At 41.5% G+C, this 20669-nt stretch overlaps 1 protein-coding gene across 1 annotated transcript in view; it reads right to left on the bottom strand.

The window, feature by feature from the left end:
• The window catches only part of ITGB6 (integrin subunit beta 6), a 48238-nt gene that overhangs the window by 8493 nt on the left and 19076 nt on the right, over positions 1-20669 (bottom strand). The window contains exons 9-14 of the mRNA XM_074966826.1: positions 18753-18842; positions 11185-11319; positions 10532-10949; positions 9182-9404; positions 6514-6611; positions 2075-2194 (exon numbers count right to left, since the gene is read on the bottom strand). Coding sequence (XP_074822927.1) covers positions 2075-2194; positions 6514-6611; positions 9182-9404; positions 10532-10949; positions 11185-11319; positions 18753-18842 — 1084 coding nt within the window. The remainder of the gene's footprint in view (positions 1-2074; positions 2195-6513; positions 6612-9181; positions 9405-10531; positions 10950-11184; positions 11320-18752; positions 18843-20669) is intronic.

Raw genomic sequence — 20669 nt, forward strand, 5'->3', positions numbered from 1 at the left:
CCTTTTTAAATAAACACAGTAAATATATTTAATAGAGAGACTATCCTACAGCTATGAAAATATTTTATGATCTTGAATCTGGGGAGTGCAGTTTACACATGTGTATACCTTCCATCTTTTTTGTAAAGCTTTGTTGCAACATTCTTTGGTATAAAGCTACTGTATATAATGGCACACTACTATTATTAAACAATAATATTCTTACAGAAGTAGCTGATTATTTCCAGTGCAATCACTTTAATTCCTGAGACAGATACTGCAGAAACACTGCACACAGAATAAATAAAGAAGATGAATGGCTGGAGAACTTTTCCAAACCTCAAGTTATACTGCCAGAAGGAAAGAAAGCATGTGCAGTGCTTTCCTTAATGATGTAACTAATTTTTAGCAGTGAGACACTGGGTGTGTCTAGGGTTGGCAGGCATCTGGTTTTCAACTGGACTGCCCAGTTGAAAAGGGACCCTGGCAGCTCCAGTTAGCTCTGGCTGTTAAAAATCCGGTTGGCAGCAAAGCGGGGGCCTGGGGCTAAAGCAGGCTCCCTGCCTGCTCTAGCTCTGCGCAGCTCCCAGAAGCAACCGCTATGTCTTTGTGTTCCCTGGTGCATGGGTGACCAGGGAGGCTCCACGTGCTGCCCCTGCGCCAAGTGCCGGCTCCACAGCTCCCATTGACCGGGAACCACAACCAATGGGAGCTGCAGGGGTGGCGCCTGCGGGCATGAGGGCTGCGCACAGAGCCTCCCTGGCTGCCCAAGCACCCAGGGACTTGGCGGCCACTTCCTGGGAGCCGCAGTAAGCACCACTGGGACCCTACTCCAACCCCCTGCCCGGAGTCCTGTCCCATGCCCAAACTTCCTCCCGGAGCCCTCACCCTGCACCCTCCCAACACCCCAACTCCCTGCCCCAGCTGGGAGCTCTCTCCCATAACCTGAACCCCTAATTTCTGGCCCCACCCCTAGCCCAGAACCCATACCCCCCACATCCGAACCCCCTACCCCAGCCCAGAGCCCTCTCCTTCACCCCAAACCCATCATTCCTGGCCCCACCCCAGAGCCCATACCCCCAGCTGGAGCCCTCATACCGCACCAACACCTCAACCCCCTGACCCAGCCCTTTGAAAGTGAGAGAGGGTGGGGGAGAGGGAGCGACAGAGGGAAGAGGTGTTTGGTTTTGTGCCATTAGAAAGTTGGCAACCCTAGGTGTGTCCAAAAATGTATTTGTCTGCCTGGAAATAGGCTGTCTAGTAATTGAGAAGAAGAGTGTGTTCTCTCATGTCCCACATAATTAGGATCTTTAAATGAAAGACAAGAAAAGACAAACAACACAATAGATAAAGAAATATTTTTAAATGAAAGGACATACCTTATTAAAAAAGGACTGTTCAATATCTAGGGTAACTTTGTGAAAATCATTCAAAACTTGGTAATAGTGCTGTGTTAAATGTAATTATGTGGGCTAGGCATGATTTTAAAAATATTTGCACATCATATAAAATATTTGCTTCATCATGTCTAGTGTAGCTATTATGGATACTTGTTAATCTATTAAAAAAATTTTGTATCTATATGAATAAGATTTTACAGGTAATTTGTCATGTAATGTGATGTATTTGGTATCATCATCATCGTCTTCATAATGTTTTGTACTCCCATAGTACTTTTGAAAAAAAAACTAACTAATCCTCACATCACTTCTGTGTTGTAGAGAATTAAATGTTATCCAAACTCTACAGATAAGAAAATTGAAACAGAGATAGAGTGACTTGCCTCAAGGCCACAGAGGGAGTCAGAGCTGGATTTAGATCAGCAATGTCTCGCTCCTAGCCTTGCGCTCAGTACACTAGTCCATATTGCTAGTATTGCAAGAACGGTCAGGTCTCATTTCAACATCATATGAAAGAAATATTTTAGAAGGTGCTTTTTTTTGGTTAGGTAGAGAAATACTATTAACACAAGAAAACACAGTACTGTACGTAACATCTCAGTTTGCTAATCTTCCAATATGCATGCCTTGATTCTCCCAGCTGTACTTTTAATTCACAATGTGTATATATTAAAAATGTGATATTAACAACTCACCTTTCTGCTTTATGCTATGAATGATTGTCCTTCCCTGTTCATCTGTAGCCATTAGAAATGTAGTAACACATTCATTTTCCCCTTGTAACGAGCAGGGAATAGATTTATCCTTTGAGAAATCTGTGGAAAAAAAAGCCACCCAGCAGGTCAAGTGCAATTTAACATGTAATAAAAAGAGAGACTATAGATTAGTGTGTGTCATGGCCTTTTCACCATACAGTAAAGACAGGAAGAGAACTGCAGAAATATCCTAAGAATGTCCGCTATATTTAACAACTTTTTCTTCCACTCTAAATGGCTTTTTGTTTTTGTTTTAAATTTTCCACGTATGTTTCAGAAGAGTAGGTCCAGGTGTTGTCAATCTGCACTGACCATCAAGTGCACCTATCAATCTGCTGCAGTGTGAATTTCAGTGAATTGCAAACACTTCCAAGACACTTTCCACCATTTGTCTAGGAAATAGAATAGCCCTGATTCTAGTACAAAGTAAACAATATGTTCTCTTTGGCTTAGAGCTACCGGTAGTATGTCTAGATTACGTTTCAGAAGTAGATAGTCACATTTCAAACAGATACTGATACCTTTAAAAGGACTACCATTTATTCCTTCCACAATGCGATTCCTAAAGAATACTGTGGCATGTATCGTGACAATAATAAAATATAAATTAATAACAGAAAACTGTAGTTGTGGGATCATTGTAATGTGATTCAGAGGAAGGCAGATACAAAAGTAATCCATTATGACAATCTGCCCAGTTTTACTTGCCCCTTCACTTAATGTATTTGTGTGGGAAATCTTAATCCAGTTTTTTTTCAAACCTTTCCGAAGTAGGGAACCTTTCATGGTGAGTTCATTCAAGAGGTGAGGGGTGGGAATGAATAGTTGTGGCAGACAGCAAATAAGAAGTAAAATGATTGGAATCTGAGACTGTATATCCAATTCCAGAAGTGCCACAATTCCAATTCTAACATTATATAATATCTTTATATTTAGAAAATACCCTTCATTTTTAGCAACGCCTGCTAACTCCTCTATAGCTGAACATCTGTTGTTGCTTCTGTTATAAACTACAGTTTCACAACATGTACACAATAACTCAGCTCTAAAAATTAGCTTTTACTTTTAATGAATTTTTACAAAGAAGCCTGTCGGTCTTTGTTATTTTTAGATAGATGTGAGAAAACTAGAAGTTTGTCAAATGGATTTTTAAAAATGAAATGTTATTGGTGTTTAAGGCTCTATTCACCACTCCTTCAGATAAAACTCCTGGGAGTTTGGCTGAGTAAGGAGTGCCAAATAGACCAACCTAAACCTCTCAAACATCCAAATCACAAAAAGGAAACAAAGAAAGAATGAATTTGGCTTACAATAATGGAATTTTAAAGGAAGCTATTGTACATACAAAATGTCAACTTTCATTTACTACGTATCACATACTTTCATATAATTTGGCCTTTATTTATATCAGACATAGGGATGCAACATGGCTACATAGTCAAGTGATTACAAGAGAATCTCAGTTTTCATTTAAAAAAAAAAAAGTAAGTTTCTAGTTCTCAGTACAGTAAAGAAAAGCTTGAAAAATGTGACCCAAGTGCATTCAAAAAGGCTCAAGAACCAGACGGCAAATAAAAGGAACCCCAAATTTATTACTTTTTAAAAATGCCATGACTCAAACTAATCTCAGGATTTTTCAGGGCTTGACTCCAGAGTTTTGACAACACTGCTTTAATTTCTTAAATTTTACTTACACTGAATATATTCATTCCTCCTCCAAGGTGTCCCACTGTTTTAGTATACGAGGTCATTAACACTAGGCATTATTTAGGTTTTTAAAAAATTCATACTGTGGCAAGATGGCCAATTTTAGTTTGGTGGGTCCTGCGCTTTTCTTGGTGGGGAGCTAAGATGCCACCCTTTGCCCCTGCTCTTGGGTGCCGAGGGCCCCGCTACTAGCCCGGGAAGGTGGTAGAGGAAGGAAGCAGGGGGAGGGGTCTGGGTTTGCTCCTCGCTCTGAGTCCCAGCCTCTCTCAACCCCTGTTGGTTTCTTACCCTCATCCCCCTTAGGTGGGGGTTACCCTCGGTCCTTAGATGAGGTGGGGGGCAGGGTCTCCCTTACTCCAATTCTCAGGTCTTCCAAATCTCTGAACATACCTCCAAGCTCCAGTCCTTCCTCCTCCTCTGTCTGCCTGAGGCAGGGGGTTTTATTAGGTTCCTAACAGGGCCTTAATTGACTGCAGGTGCTCCAATTAACCTGCAGCCACCTTCCCTAGTCTACAGAGAACCACACCTTAATTAGCCTTGAGTTTATATATCTAGCACTCTCCCACTGCTCCCTGGCCCTCCTGTATCACAATACAGCCCACTGTAGTGCACAATGAGCTTTTAACAACAAGACAACACAAAAATATGTTTAGTAGACATTTGTAATTTGCACTAATTATGGTATCTGTGGCCATGATCCACTACATTACTCCAGTTGTATACCAGCATACCACCATTGATTTCAGCAGAGTTTGAAATCAATGGAGTTACACCAGTATAAAACTGCAATAACACAGTGGAGAACTGGGTCCTGAGAACACACAAAACTCAGTTAAACCTCAATGGGTTCCTGGACATGCTAGTGGATGCAAAAAGAGTTTTAGATTGCAGCATTTATCAGGTCATCTGGAAAATTTCTTGTTTGTCTTTTTAAAAAGGTATCCCTACCGCTCCCCATCTCAAAAAAGAAACAAGAATTTAAATAAAATAACAGTAAGGAGCTGATTTTAAAAACAAATTTATCTGAAGAATAAGGATAAAAAATGTACACATCAGTTCAGGGGTGCTGGAACTAGGGACGCTAGGGGTGTGGCAGCACTCCCTGGCTTGAAGTAGTTTCCATCATACACAGGTCTTACAGTTTTGTTCAATGGCTTTCAGCATCCCCACTACGAAAACTGTTCCAGCTGCACCAGTTTAATTCCTTCTGAAGTGTTTCAGCATTGTACTGGGTCAGGTAGCATGCAAGGTTCATCCTAGGCATCAGGACTATAGGATTAGTGCCTGAGGTTTACATTGCACTGAGATGGGAAGCTGACACCTTTAAAAGAGGGTCTCCTCTTAAATGTTCTTAATTATGCCAAAGTGGGACAAAATTGCAAATAGATCTGCCGCTTATGCTCCTTTGAGTTCTTTTCTAATCATATTGTCCTGGGCTTTTAAAATTGCTTTATTGTGACTCATACAAAGAGTAAGGGAACATGTATAGACCTGATAGGATATGTGTGCGGAGCACAGCTAAGGGAGAAGTATGAGAACGCACTGAACCCTGGCTGTGCATGTGCCTTACGGATGCAGCTCATAGCAAGTGCCTGGCCCTCTCCCCAGTCTGCAGCTCATTTCCCTGATCCTCTTCTCTGCCTGACTCCATAAGCTGGGTGAGTATGTTCCTCCTAACCCTGCTCCCTGGCTTGTAGCTCCATACCTAGCTACATGGAGGGACAGATGCCTCCTTGACCTTTCCTCAGTTTCCTTCTCTGGCTCCTGTGGGACATACAGATTTTTGCGACTATCTCAGATTTTTGTGACTATCTTGACAATTTCTCTTCATCCATGAAAAACAGTAGCATAAAGTAGCACCTATATAAACTCAGAAACTTCAGCACCTCCACCAGTTGTTGTGTTATATTGACGCCCTGTTGGAGTGTAGGGACAAGAACATTCAAGGGAGCTTCCCGCACAGCACTTATAAATGTGATGCTGGTGCTTAAAAAGTAGGAAGTGAAACTGACTCTGCACAGAGCACTGCCAAGTGCGCAAAGTAGGCAATCTGAAGAAACAGAGACAAACGTGTATGGGTATTTGTGTGTATTTCTGTTTAGAAAAAGCAATGATATTGCTTAGCGGTCTTGTTTAAAGTTTTATTTCTTTGTCTATGAGGGTAATATTTTATTCAAGGTCAATTTCTGTCCTGGAAGTTCTCATGGACTTCAATGGGATCACTGCATGTGCATCTGAGGGCCGAAATCACAATGAAACTTATGGGTTGGGTATAATTTTACACCTAGATGCTTTTGTCAGGATACTGCTTTCATTGGGAGTTTGTATTAGTGCACATAAGACTAAAATTCAGCCATAGGTGGATTATAGTTTTCAAAAGTTTGTTAGGAAACTAGGTGTATAGTGGTGAGTTAATTAATCTGAAGGGATAAATAGATAGTTCTGACTGCTATTAATAAGGATCTTTTCAGTGCAGTACTATATATGTAGATAGATAGTGATAGGATCAAATAACCAGTATAATTTTTGGAGCCAATCCCATGGAAAAAAGCTATGTATGAACTGCAGTAATTTTCAGATATTGTCTATACCTTTATGTAAAACTAATGAAAAATGAAGCTACAATTAACAAGACAGACAACAAAAGGCAGTTAAATAAAAGATGTACAAACCTTCTGCACTGTTGACAGTTGCATCAACTAATCTACATTTTTCATTGCATTCTGCCTGTGACTGGACATCAGAAGCCAAATGACACTCTATGCAGCTCCTGTGAAAAATAATTCAAAAGCTCATCAATCGCCGTCTGTTGCAAAGCACAAATATAAAGAGGAATATATATGTTGTCTACTTTTTAAAAAGAAGCCAACAAAAGGTCTTGTGCTAGAGATACAGTAGTTCTCAGAAATGTGATATGTATTGCCTCAAGAAAACCCCTGAATAAAGGTACTGTAGTTAAGTACTCTTTTGCCCTTTTTCTTGCTAAACTCTTGTTAGTTACCAGACAGAACCCCAGGCAACATTATTCATGTATGTCTGCTAAAGAAATGGGGTTACTCATACATAGCATTCATTTTTAAAGATAAAGGTTCTGAATTAAGCCTTCACTAAATACTTGTCAGAAGAATGTCTACCAAGTGGACTAATATGTGAGGAGGCTGGGAACCTAATATAAATCTCCCTATGTTTAAAAATCTCTTAAGTAACGTGTTATATTTACCAAGTGACTAAAAACATGTTTAGGTATCTTAACAGATGTCTCTCAAATATGATTCACTTGTCTCAGGAGCTACTAACATAGATACTAATTAAGCTGATGCAAGTTATTGGCAAAAGTAACTTCAAAATATCTTATTTATTTTATTTACTTGTACAATGACTGGAATATTTAAAAACAAACTCGGGGTCTGATCCAACTCCTGTTGAAGTCAATAGAAAGTCTCCCAGTGATTCAATGGGACCTGGAGTGGGTCTAGAGTCTGCTAGCGGAATAAAGAAAATACATAAATGAAGTTCACATTAGAAAATTGTTGTTGCAAAGTATATTGGAACAATTCTAGGTTTAAAGCATTGACTGGATTCAGAGCCTGAGACTCTGAGAAGAACCACTCTGTAGGACTAACTATCTAAAAAGAAACTGGCCATCACAATTGTTGCATTGAATTACATACCTCCATGAGAATAATGCTGAGAGTTCTGTGATTCTTTTCATGGGATGGTGGTGACCTTATCACGCACAAGTGAAGCAGTGAATAGGCTACATGAGTGGGTAAGGGGATAATCCCTATCAAATGTAGATACATTCAGTGTTGTTGGTGTTTTGGTCATATTTGCCATGTTTCTCAAACTACTGCCCTCACTTTCTCAGCTACCTAACCATGTCTCAGTCCCCTCTGACCTCGTCTCTTAACTTAGCCATGTCTTCCACATCTTCTCTCTCTTGGCTTTTCCAGCCATATGTTTCAGCTGTCATGGCAGCGACAGAGAAAGAGGAGAGATGAAAAAGTTCTGACAAATGGATGATGTGGAATATATTTTTAATATACCAACTAAATGCCCATCAGATAACTATATACTCCTATTAGTCTGCTGAATTAGAGTATAAACAGATCGATATATTTACTGCATAACGTACTTATACTCAAGGGCTATGTTTACTCAAAATATTATGCACCTAGCCGATGCATGCGAGTCTTGAGCAAACTGTATTGCCCTTTTGGGACCTGATCCACTAGTTGTACAGAGCCATGGTGGTATAAGTTACACATCATGGAACCGGTTCCTTTCTCATTTACAATGCTATATTGAGAATAAGGCAATGGAATTCCAAAGGGGTAAAGACATTGTGGGAGAAGAAGCAGGCCTCAGGTATAAACCAATGTAAGTAGCAGAGTAGCGATACTTTAATGTAACTTGCACTGATTCAGCACTCCATGAACGTGCACATGTACTTCGCACCACTACGGTATTCTATGGGGAGCAATTCAAGCACCTTGCCTAATTGGGCAGTTATGTCTACTTAAATCAAGGCTGAATTTATCCTTGGAAGATTTGGCGATAGCGCAGGCATATGAATGTGTGTGTTTAGAGGCTCTGCTTTTCTTACCTTCTTTTTAGATGCTTTTACTGATATACCCTCACATGCAATATCTTTTACATATCTCAATGAAGGCGAAATCAGTGCCTCTTTGCCACTTACAATCAGTCTCGGGTTGGCTTATACCTGATGCATAACTTACACCACTGCTTTTATCTCCACTGAACTTCATCCAGACACACCTGTAGCAGCTGGACCTGCTTAATCCATGCGGCATTTAGCTGAATTTGGTATTTGAGTTGCTATATATGTGTAAAGCTGGTGTAGCTTCTGAGAGCAGAACTTAGCCTAATGAATCCATAGACATAAATAAATTAACAGTCATGTTGTAAACTTTATTATATGTTCCTTCCCTGTCTGTTTTCCTTTCTGTGATATTGGTTATGCTGCGGTGTTGTTGTTCTGTTCCATGAACAGATGTCAGTATTGCTCAGCTGAATTCATCGTGGGGCTTCTTTGTACAACCAAGTGGCAGAAGTGGAAATGTGACATGGTGCTCTGTGCCAGCTGAAACTAGGGGAAGTATTTTTCCTAAAGTTCATTTTGAGATCTAGTGGATCAATGCTGAGAAATGTTTGGTTTCTGCATTATGATTAGATTGCACAGAAGAAGCAGAGAAGCCCTTAGGTTCTAGGACCAACACCCAAGAAAACTGTGGTGGGAATAGCACCCCAGAGCTATTAATATACTGTACACGTCTGAATGAAGCAGAAAATACAAACATGGTAAAAACAGTACCTTACCGTTTGGAACTACAAGGATCACCACATGTAGGGCATCTTTCACATGTGCTACCCGAGGCCCCGGGATTTGTGCAAACACATGTTCCACAAATGCATTCACCTCTTCCACTACACAGTATTCCATCCTCAGAAACACAGGAGTTAAGGTCAGTTGTGCAGTTACAATATTCACCAGTCCATCCCCTGTGGCATACACATTCACCACAGTCACAATCACCATTACCTAGAAAAGTAATGGTTATCCTGCCAGGTTAGTGTTTTCATTTAAAAGTGACAGAAGAAATCATTACAAGCATTCTATTTCAGAATGCACATTTTCATTACTACCAGCACCTCTCATATTTAAAAAACCCCACCCTTTTCAATGTATAGTTAAACATAAAGGGCCTGATTCGCACCTCACTTAAACTAGTGCAACTCTATTCACTTTAATGGAGTCACTCCTGATATATGTGGGTGGGAGATAAGACTCGATCCTCCAGACTGTCTTTTCATTGACACTGGGATAACTCCAACCTATCTGATTCACTACTGTGCTACTCCAGAGAGATGCCAGTTTAACTCTATTCCCATTGTTTTTAATGGACTTGTTCTGGATTACAACACAGTAGCAGATAGAATTCAGTCCAGAAGAAGAAAAGAAATATAAAGGGCCTGATTCTTACTTCACTGACACTGGTGTAAATCAAGAGCAATTCCACTTATATCATTGGCATTACTGGTATAAAACCAGTGTGAGATCTGAATCAGGCTGAAAGGGATTAAATACAGGAGGGCATACTTGGATAATTATCAAAAAGAGAAATGTTACAGTTTTGGGGACAGATCTGGAAATGACAAAATGAGACACACGCACTCTGGAGTTGACAATAGCCTGGCGGTTAAGGCACTCACCTGGGATGTGGGAGACACAGGAACTTGTCCTAACCACTGGGGTACAGTCCCTCATTCTCTCTGGTCCAATTAATATTTAATTATTTATTTGTAGAAAATGGAAGAGCTCCAACAGGAAAGATTGAGACACTGCTGCTATAGCATCACAATTAGGGCACTCACCTGGCATATGGAAGACCCATGAGCTGGGACTCCCACATGCCAGGTGAGTGCCATAACCACTAGGCTATGGGGTATTCTGGGGTGGGAAGGGATCTCTCTCTCTCTCTCTCTCTCTCTCTCTCTCTCTCTCATTTTTTTGCAGAAATTTTTGAAAGGTCCTGATTTCATGCTGACGTGGAATGAAAACAAATGTCAAAACCATGAAATTAGCTCACATCTGGGAATACTCCTATAATGAGAGTTACATCTACATAAAAGGTTATAGATTTTAAAAATAGTTTAAGGGGGACATACCTCCACATTGCAATCCTTTAAATCTCACACAGGAGAAATTGTCACATTCGCAGTATGGCCCATAAATATTTCCGTACACAGAGAAATGGCAAATACACTGCCCGCAGTAACAGTCACCTCTCCCGCTGCAGGAGCTCTGCTCTGGAGACCTTTTACAGGAATTTGTGCTCAGGGAGTTTTCATTACATTCACAATAAGGACCCACGTAGCCAGGGTTGCAGGCACACACTCCACACTCAAAAGAGCCCTTTCCTTTGCTGCATTTGGAACTGTTCATCTCAGCCTCTTTCTGACAGTTACAGCTGCATTCCAGCTGAATATCAATTTCCAGGGCATCACTCAGGCCGACAGGCTTTATTACAATCTGCCTCCGCCTTTTCTCACAGGAAGGTAGGCTTATTGTCATGTTGAAAGAGACCTGGAAAAGAAAATATATTAACCATTCATGGCTGCAGCAAACTAAATGCAAAGAATACTCTGGAAATATAATGCACAGCCAAGAAAAAGAATTTATTAGGTATTGCCTAATAACTCTCAATTTGTTTGGAAGAGATTTATTAAATAAAGGAAGCAAGATTTCTGCCTTGGTGTTCTAAAAATCTCTCTCAGTTTTACAGGAATGAACGTCATTTGAGAATCTGTTATCTACTTACTGTGTCTCCCACTTTTATATGGGAACATTTCCTCTGGCGCGGAAAAATAGTACCATTGTTACAGATTGCCGTGAAAGAGAGATTGAGTCCTTCTGTGTCTCCTAACACCTCCAGCTCCACTTCAGATCGCAGCTCCTGAAAGAAAAGGAACACGATGGATGCAATGGTTGCTAATGCTCCACGTCTTTGTGACGTATATTGGAAAAACTCAACCGTATCTGTGCAGTAAAGAATTCCGGATTTTGATACTTTATTTACATACTTCTTTCTTACAAGAAAAATGGAAAATGAACAAAGTATTGGCCTTTAGGCTAAAGTCAACTGCCATATCAGCTGAATATCTGATACCAGAACGACCATATCCTGCACTTGTAGGGGAATGTACTTAATGCTCTAATAAGTCTTCTTTCATTTCTAAGTATTTTGCTCCCTTCTGTAGGTTTTAATTTAGCCCTAGCCTTATTGAGGAATTTATATGATCACTTTGCTAACACTGTAGCTTTCCTTATTTAGCATGTAACCTTGCAGTCTTTGCTCAGGCACGACACCCAGTTTTGTCTGAGAATAGCCAGAGAAAAGACTCCAGGATTTGGCCCTATCTTTCCAGTACCAGAGCCAGCCCTAATCCTTTGGCTCTGGCTCACTCCCTTGTGTAAATCTAAGTTTCTTCTTCTTCCTGTTTTCGTCTGTTCCCCAGGTGGAAACTCTTTCAGTTTATGAGCTTTTGCTTGGATTTCAAAATGGATTCAGTAATGCCAGAAATTATGCTACTGTTGCTTTAGGAAGAGAGAGACTTCATGCTGCTCCCTGCGCTCCCTCAAACTCTGCTTTCTGGTTTTCATTCTTAAATGTTTTTGTATTACACTTTTGACAATATACTGAGACTTAATCCAAATATCACTGAAGACGGTGGCAAGATGGACTCCTGTGGACTTTAATGGGATTTCTAATTCAATCAATAGCGTGCATCAGACTAAACCTCAGATACATAATCCGTTTGATGGGAAATTTTCAAAAGCGCTTAAGGGATTTAGGAGCACAAGCCCCACTGACTTCCAATGGGATTTGTGTTCCTAAGTTCCTTAGATGCTTTTGAAAATGTCCACTTTTTCTTAAATTCCCTGGAAACTGTCAGGTGAGTCATCCTAATGAATGGGACCACTCACTTGAGTACAGGTTTGCAGGACTAGGTGCAATGGGCATTAGCTGAAACTTCAAGTGGAATACGTATAAATTTGCATAACTGTCTCATTTGTATAAGCTTTGGATTCTCTACATTGTCTGTTTATCTACCTCATTTTAATTATATCTTTCCATCTGAAAAACCTCACTGAGGTATTTTTTAATAAGATAAAGGATAGCAGCACATTTGTTAAGCAAGATGTTTAATATATTCCTTTAGCTCCAAATCCACTCTACAGCACACAGTTTGAGCAACAAGGCTGTGCAGTGAGGATCAAGTTGGGGAACTGCATGGGATGCAATCTCTCCCTCCTCGCTGCTACTCCAGCCCCAGGCTGAAGTAGCCTCTGTGCTGCCTGCATCTCCCTCTGAAGCAGGAAGATTGGCACATCCTCTCGCTCTGCTGTTCCCCAGCCTTCTCTGTTTGGAAGCACAAAGGAACCTCCTTAGAGGGCTCTAATTCAGCTGGCAGGGTCTGTGCAATCCGTGTGTGGCATCCCCAAATTCTGCCCTCTCCAGGCAGTGGAACTATATAGTTTCTGCTGCCAGCAAGGTCTTGTGTGCACATATAGGGAGGGGACAGGGATTTACGGTAACCCTTAGTGCAAGTTATATTATTGCCAACTCCAAGCATTCAAAAATTATGAGTCCAGCCCTGGAAAATCATGAGATTTGCTTAAAAATCATGAGATTAAAAATAATAAATTTTGTGTTCTTTTGATTTGCCATCTGGTGTGGGGATGTTTAGGGTCACATGGTCAAGCTTTACTCTGCAGCCATGAAGGCAAGAAAATTCCTTAAAAACAAAACAAAAACAAACAAACAACCCCCCCCTCCCCCAAAACCAAAGATTCTCAGACAGTAACAGATTCCAGCAGCTGGGGCTCTAACAAAAGTCTCAGCTACCATGAGAATGATGCTAAAATAAGGAGAGTTGGCAATGCAGACTTTATAAGATGTACCACACAATAGGCTGATTTTCAACTCCTCACTCCATCAGCTAGATTGGAGGTCCAGGGCTGAAACTGAGGTGCAGCACGGCAAAATTATTTAAAAGTGAAATTGTAATTGTAAGTACAAATTAAATGCTGCTGTGCATTAGCCCATTATCCTTTTGGTCAGATGATGGGATAGATCTTTATCACCATGTCTCCATTTTCTATTTGTGAAATGTTTTTTTAAATTAAAAATATGTATCACCTTCAGCTGAAAATGAATGGAAATCTGGGGTCAAACTCCACCCTGTATTCACCTCCATGACTTTAAGAGAAGACTCACATCTAGTGGGTTACATGGGCATAACTGGGATCAGAATCTGGCTCCCAAGTACAGTGAGCATTAAAACGTTCCTGCAGAAGCACTTTTAACTCAAAAGAATTCCTGAATGAAACAGGCATCAGCAGTGTTACAAACTTGAGCCTTTGCCAGTAGCTCCCCCTGATCAAAACTGGTCCCTGATCTGTTTAAAATATTATTCCTTCAATCTTTCTTACTCTGTAAGCCAAAAGGGACGTGAGTGCTGGAGAGAACAGAATTCTTTGTATTTTTAAGAATGCTGGAATAACTTGGGGATCAACAGGCTTGATTTCAGATATTATGCAACTTGAACGAGTGCTTTGAAGACACAAAGCTAATACAGAATTTAACCTTTGTCAAAGCAAGTAGCGACATGCTTACTGGAGACTATGAATCACACTGGAGCGGCAGGAGGGGGGGAACATGAGAACATTATACAACAAATATTTTGACAGCTCATAGTTTCCTAATTTGCTTACTCCCACTGAAGATTTTAGAGGCCAATATATCTGAGTGATATTAATAACTTGAGTTTCTATAGTGCATTTCATATAAAGAACAAAGCATTTTAGAAAAATTCACAGATTGAACCTAACACCATCCTTCTGAGGTAGGTAATTATTATTATTTCTATTTTACAGATGGGGAAACTGAGGCAGAGAGAGGCACTGCAAGGTGACACAGGAGTGTGGCAGAGCTGGAACTAGAACCTAGAATTTCTAAGTCCCAGTCGTGTGATTTTTAACAAGTCCACCTTTATTCCCACCACAATTTCAGCTTTTCTAGGCTCCCACCAAATATAAGGAAATGGTGTTTCATTCAGTGAGGCATCACTTCATTTTTATGAAAAATATTCTGCAAAATAAATATTATCCTCAAGGAGGTGGGGAGGATGATTTTCTTAGTGTTTGTGTTAACTTGCTTTTTGTGCTTAAAAGAGTTTCAAACTAATGGAATAATTAACCTTTAACATTAATAAAATGGGCACGAATAAATTCTGAAAGTCTCTCAGCCAGGAGGCCTTGATTAATATATGGCACCATAGGTATCTATAGGAGGCTCTCATTGGCAGTCCACTCACTCTCTGCCCTGATCAGAGGAACCCTATACTTTTCAAACTACCCACTCTTTGTGGAGTGCTGAGCAATGTGGGAGCGGCCAGGATCCATTTTCCAGCTTCACTTCCCTTGCAGATAGTAAGTAAAAGTGGCGTTTCATCCATTAAAGGTGGGGTAACAGTATCTATGCCCTAAAATTCCATCCTCAATTAATCCTAACAGAAGGCATTTACCCTTAGTCCTAAATTAAACTCCAGAGGTGAAATCCTGGCTCCACTGGAAGTTTTACCATTGACCTCAATGGGGCCAGGATTTCACTGCAGGTCTGTTACAATAGTAGTCCTTGATTGATTGATTGATTTTAAAATGCATTGTCATATTTATTTTTTTACATTACAGAAAATCTGTTGGTGTTTATTAGAAACTCATAGTATAAAAAGCTATTACAATTAATTATAAAAGATTTCATAATTTGTGCTACTTTTTTCTTTGTCCTGCAAATCAAAATAATTTTGTAGAACATATTAGAGATATGATACAAATAAAGGATGCGAGAATAAAAAAGCACAGGAAATGATAATTACAAAGAGGGTTTTTTTTTAAAGGTAGTAATTGTTAAAGTACATGCTTGTAATAAAGAAAAGCGAAGTAAAGAAAAACAAAACAAAACAGGGACTAACACCCTCAATATATTACTATAAATGTACCCAGAGAGATTCCCCTGACTTCCCAGAGCAAGGCAGCCAGGATCTATTTTATAAATAAGGCTCTGAATCATAGAATCATAGAATATCAGGGTTGGAAGGGACCCTCAGGAGGTCATCTAGTCCAACCCCCTGCTCAAAGCAGGACCGATCCCCAATTAAATCATCCCAGCCAGGGCTTTGTCAAGCCTGACCTTAAAAACTTCTAAGGAAGGAGATTCCACCACCTCCCTAGGTAACGCATTCCAGTGTTTCACCACCCTCCTAGTGAAAAAGTTTTTCCTAATATCCAACCTAAACCTCCCCCACTGCAACTTGAGACCATTACTCCTTGTCCTGTCATCTGCTACCACTGAGAACAGTCTAGAGCCATCCTCTTTGGAACCCCCTTTCAGGTAGTTGAAAGCAGCTATCAAATCCCCCCTCATTCTTCTCTTCCGTAGACTAAACATCCCCAGTTCCCTCAGCCTCTCCTCATAAGTCATGTGTTCCAGTCCCCTAATCATTTTTGTTGCCCTCCGCTGGATTCTTTCCAATTTTTCCACATCCTTCTTGTAGTGGGGGGCCCAAAACTGGACACAGTACTTCAGATGAGGCCTCACCAGTGTCAAATAGAGGGGAACAATCACGTCCCTTGATCTGCTGGCAATGCCCCTACTTAAACATCCCAAAATGCCATTGGCCTTCTTGGCAACAAGGGCACACTGTTGACTCACATCCAGCTTCTCATCCACTGTAACCCCTAGGTACTTTTCTGCAGAACTGCTGCCGAGCCATTCGGTCCCTAGTGTGTAGCAGTGCATTGGATTCTTCCGTCCTAAGTGCAGGACTCTGCACTTGTCCTTGTTGAACTTCATCAGATTTCTTTTGGCCCAATCCTCCAATTTGTCTAGGTCCCTCTGTATCCTATCCCTACCCCTCAGCGTATCTACCTCTCCTCCCAGTTTAGTGTCATCTGCAAACTTACTGAGGGTGCAATCCACACCATCTTCCAGATCATTTATGAAGATATTGAACAAAACCGGCCCCAGGACTGACCCTTGGGGCACTCCACTTGATACCAGCTGCCAACTAGACTTGGAGCCATTGATCACTACCCGTTAAGCCTGACAATGTAGCCAGCTTTCTATCCACCTTATAGTCCATTCATCCAGCCCATACTTCTTTAACTTGCTGGCAAGAATACTGTGGGAGACCGTGTCAAAAGCTTTGCTAAAGTCAAGGAATACCACGTCCACTGCTTTCCCTTCATCCACAGAGCCAGTTATCTCGTCATAGAAGGCAATTAGATTAGTCAGGCATGACTTGCCCTTGGTGAATCCATGCTGATGGTTCCTGATCACTTTCCTCTCCTCTAAGTGCTTCAGAATTGATTCCTTGAGGACCTGCTCCATGATTTTTCCAGGGACTGAGGTGAGGCTGACTGGCCTGTAGTTCCCAGGATCCTCCTTCTTCCCTTTTTTAAAGATGGGCACTACATTAGCCTTTTTTCAGTCATCCGGGACCTCCCCCGATCGCCATGAGTTTTCAAAGATAATGGCCAATGGCTCTGCAATCACATCCGCCAACTCCTTTAGCACTCTCAGATGCAGTGCATCCGGCCCCATGGACTTGTGCACGTCCAGCTTTTCTAAATAGTCCCGAACCACTTCTTTCTCCACAGAGGGCTGGTCACCTCCTCCTCATGCTGTGCTGCCCAGTGCAGTAGTCTGGGAGCTGACCTTGTTCGTGAAGACAGAGGCAAAAAAAGCATTGAGCACATTAGCTTTTTCCACATCCTCTGTCACTAGGTTGCCTCCCTCATTCAGTAAGGGGCCCACACTTTCCTTGACTTTCTTCTTGTTGCTAACATACCTGAAGAAACCCTTCTTGTTACTCTTAACATCTCTTGCTAGCTGCAAGGTGTGATTTGGTCTTCCTGATTTCACTCCTGCATGCCTGAGCAATATTTTTATATTCATCCCTGGTCATTTGTCCAATCTTCCACTTCTTGTAAGCTTCTTTTTTGTATTTAAGATCAGCAAGGATTTCACTGTTAAGCCAAGCCGGTCGCCTGCCATATTTACTATTCTTTCTACAGATCGGGATGGTTTGTCCCTGTACCCTCAATAAGGATTCTTTAAAATACAGCCAGCTCTCCTGGACTCCTTTCCCGCTCATGTTATTCTCCCAGGGGATCTTGCCCATCAGCTCCCTGAGGGAGTCAAAGTCTGCTTTTCTGAAGTCCAGGGTCCGTATTCTGCTGCTTTCCTTTCTTCCTTGTGTCAGGATCCTGAACTTGACCATCTCACGATCACTGCCTTCCAGGTTCCCATCCACTTTTGCTTCCCCTACTAATTCTTCCTGGTTTGTGAGCAGCAGGTCAAGAAGAGCTCTGCCCCTAGTTGGTTCCTCCAGCACTTGCACCAGGAAATTGTCCCCTACATTTTCCAAAAACTTCCTGGATTGTCTGTGCACCGCTGTATTGCTCTCCCAGCAGATATCAGGGTGATTGAAGTCTCCCATGAGAACCAGGGCGTGCGATCTAGTAACTTCTGCGAGTTGCCGGAAGAAAGCCTCGTCCACCTCATCCCCCCGGTCCGGTGGTCTATACTGGCCTCCCACCACGACATCACCCTTGTTGCTCACACTTCTAAACTTAATCCAGAGACTCTCAGGTTTTTCTGCAGTTTCATACTTGAGCTCTGAGCAGTCATACTGCTCTCTTACATACAGTGCAACTCCCCCACCTTTTCTGCCCTGCCTGTCCTTCCTGAACAGCTTATATCCATCCATGACAGTACTCCAGTCATGTGAGTTATCCCACCACATCTCTGTTATTCCAATCACATCATAATTCCTTGACTTTGCCAGGACTTCCAGTTCTTCCTGCTTGTTTCCCAGGCTTCATGCATTTGTGTATAGGCACTTGAGATAACCCGCTGATCGCCCCTCTTTCTCAGTATGAGAAAGGCAGCATCAGGTTTATGTCCCTATTTGTATTTCCCCACATAATCTTAAACACATTCAATTTTTTTTTTGTGCCTATATTCCCTCCTTTAAAAACATTAGAACAACCTCACAGCGGCACCATCACATAGCTAAAGCAGAGAATAGCATTCTTAGTGCATTGTTTTCCAATATCACTGCAAAACAGTGTGATGTATATGCTCAAACATTTGAACGTGCGTGTTCTTTTTTTCAGGACCGACAGAAAGTTTCTGTAATGCTGGGCATCTGTGCACAACTGATGTGCTTATTGTAAACAATGGGATTTGTTTTCACCAAATCACAATTTAATATCTGAGAATAGCAGACATGCAAAAGGAGAAGTATGTTATAAACATACCTTATATGCATCAATGATCAATTGGAGAATATTTCCAGAATCTTTCTGAAGTTGTCCAACAGTAGCTCCAGGAATAAGTTTGGCATAATTCTGTAAAGAGCAAGTATAAAATATAGGCTTGAGCTGTTAACAATCATTTGAAAGCATAAATTCGTAATAGGTGGTATGGTCCATCTTGCTGGCAACCTCCCTCACCCCCCAAACCCATAACTACCAAGCTAAAGAATTATAAGTAGGATTTTCAAAAGCACCTAAGTGAGCACAAGTCCTGTTGAAAGTCAATGGAGGAGCACAAGTCACTTACGAGTTTTTGAAAATCTCACCCTGTAGTGTTCTCCAATTAAAATGAAAATATCCTCTCAACAGTTCTATTTGTTTTTAATAAAAATAATCAGAGCCTGATTCTGCTACTCTTACTACTATTGTAATGTTGTTCCCATCGGCCCGATATACATTTGTTTAAGAAACTGTACTTTTCTGAGGCTGGTACATGTTAACTAGCATATAGTGGACTGTGCACAAGGGCTCAGCGATGAAGGGGACATAAGGCCTCAATAAGAATGAGATTGGCGAGCCTGGAACATAGGCTCTGAACTATTTGCTGCTATTTTATGACTGGAATAGAAATACCACACGTTAATCAATGGTTAGTTATAATTCAGGAAGAATTGTCTGCCTAGTGCCCTGATTACATGCTGGGTTTGTGTTAAGAAAATTGTGGTCATTTAATGTCCAGTCTCACTTCAGTGCTGTCATTGTAGCATGACACTCACAGCTAGTTGTTAGAACTAGTGGCTAATATTAATCTCATCTGGTGGTTACTACAGTGCATTTAGGGCTTGAACCAATGCTTATTGAAGTCAATGGGACTCCTGGGAGATAATGAAAAGGGCAGTTAAAAGAGAAAATTATTGCTTGGGCATGTAGGAATGAAATCAGGAGGGCCAAATCGCACCTGGAGCTGCAGCTAGCAAGAGATGTCAAGAGTAACAAGAAGGGTTTCTTCAGGTATGTTGGCAACAAGAAGAAAGCCAAGGAAAGTGTGGGCCCCTTACTGAATGAGGGAGGCAACCTAGTGACAGAGGATGTGGAAAAAGCTAATGTGCTCAATGCTTTTTTTGCCTCTGTCTTCACTAACAAGGACAGCTCCCAGACTGCTGCGCTGGGCATCGCAACATGGGGAGTAGATGGCCAGCCCTCTGTGGAGAAAGAGGTGGTTAGGGACTATTTAGAAAAGCTGGACGTGCACAAGTCCATGGGGCCGGACGAGTTGCATCTGAGAGTGCTAAAGGAATTGGCGGATGTGATTGCAGAGCCATTGGCCATTATCTTTGAAAACTCATGGCGATCGGGGGAGGTCCCGGATGACTGAAAAAAGGCTAATGTAGTGCCCATCTTTAAAAAAGGGAAGAAGGAGGATCCTGGGAACTACAGGCCAGTCAGCCTCACCTCAGTCCCCGGAAAAATCATGGAGCAGGTCCTCAAGGAATCAATCCTGAAGCACTTACACGAGAGGAAAGTGATCAGGAACAGTCAGCATGGATTCACCAAGGGAAGGTCATGCCTGACTAATCTAATCGCCTTCTATGATGAGATTACTGATTCTGTGGATGAAGGGAAAGCAGTGGATGTATTGTTTCTTGACTTTAGCAAAGCTTTTGACACGGTCTCCCACAGTATTCTTGCCAGCAAGTTAAAGAAGTATGGGCTGGATGAATGTACTATAAGGTGGGTAGAAAGTTGGCTAGATTGTCGGGCTCAATGGGTAGTGATCAATGGCTCCATGTCTAGTTGGCAGCCGGCGTCAACTGGAGTGCCCCAGGGGTCAGTCCTGGGGCCGGTTTTGTTCAATATCTTCATAAATGATCTGGAGGATGATGTGGATTGCACTCTCAGCAAATTTGCGGATGATACTAA

This window comes from Natator depressus, chromosome 11 (genome assembly GCF_965152275.1).
Source record: "Natator depressus isolate rNatDep1 chromosome 11, rNatDep2.hap1, whole genome shotgun sequence".
Taxonomy (NCBI): Eukaryota; Metazoa; Chordata; order Testudines; family Cheloniidae; genus Natator; species Natator depressus.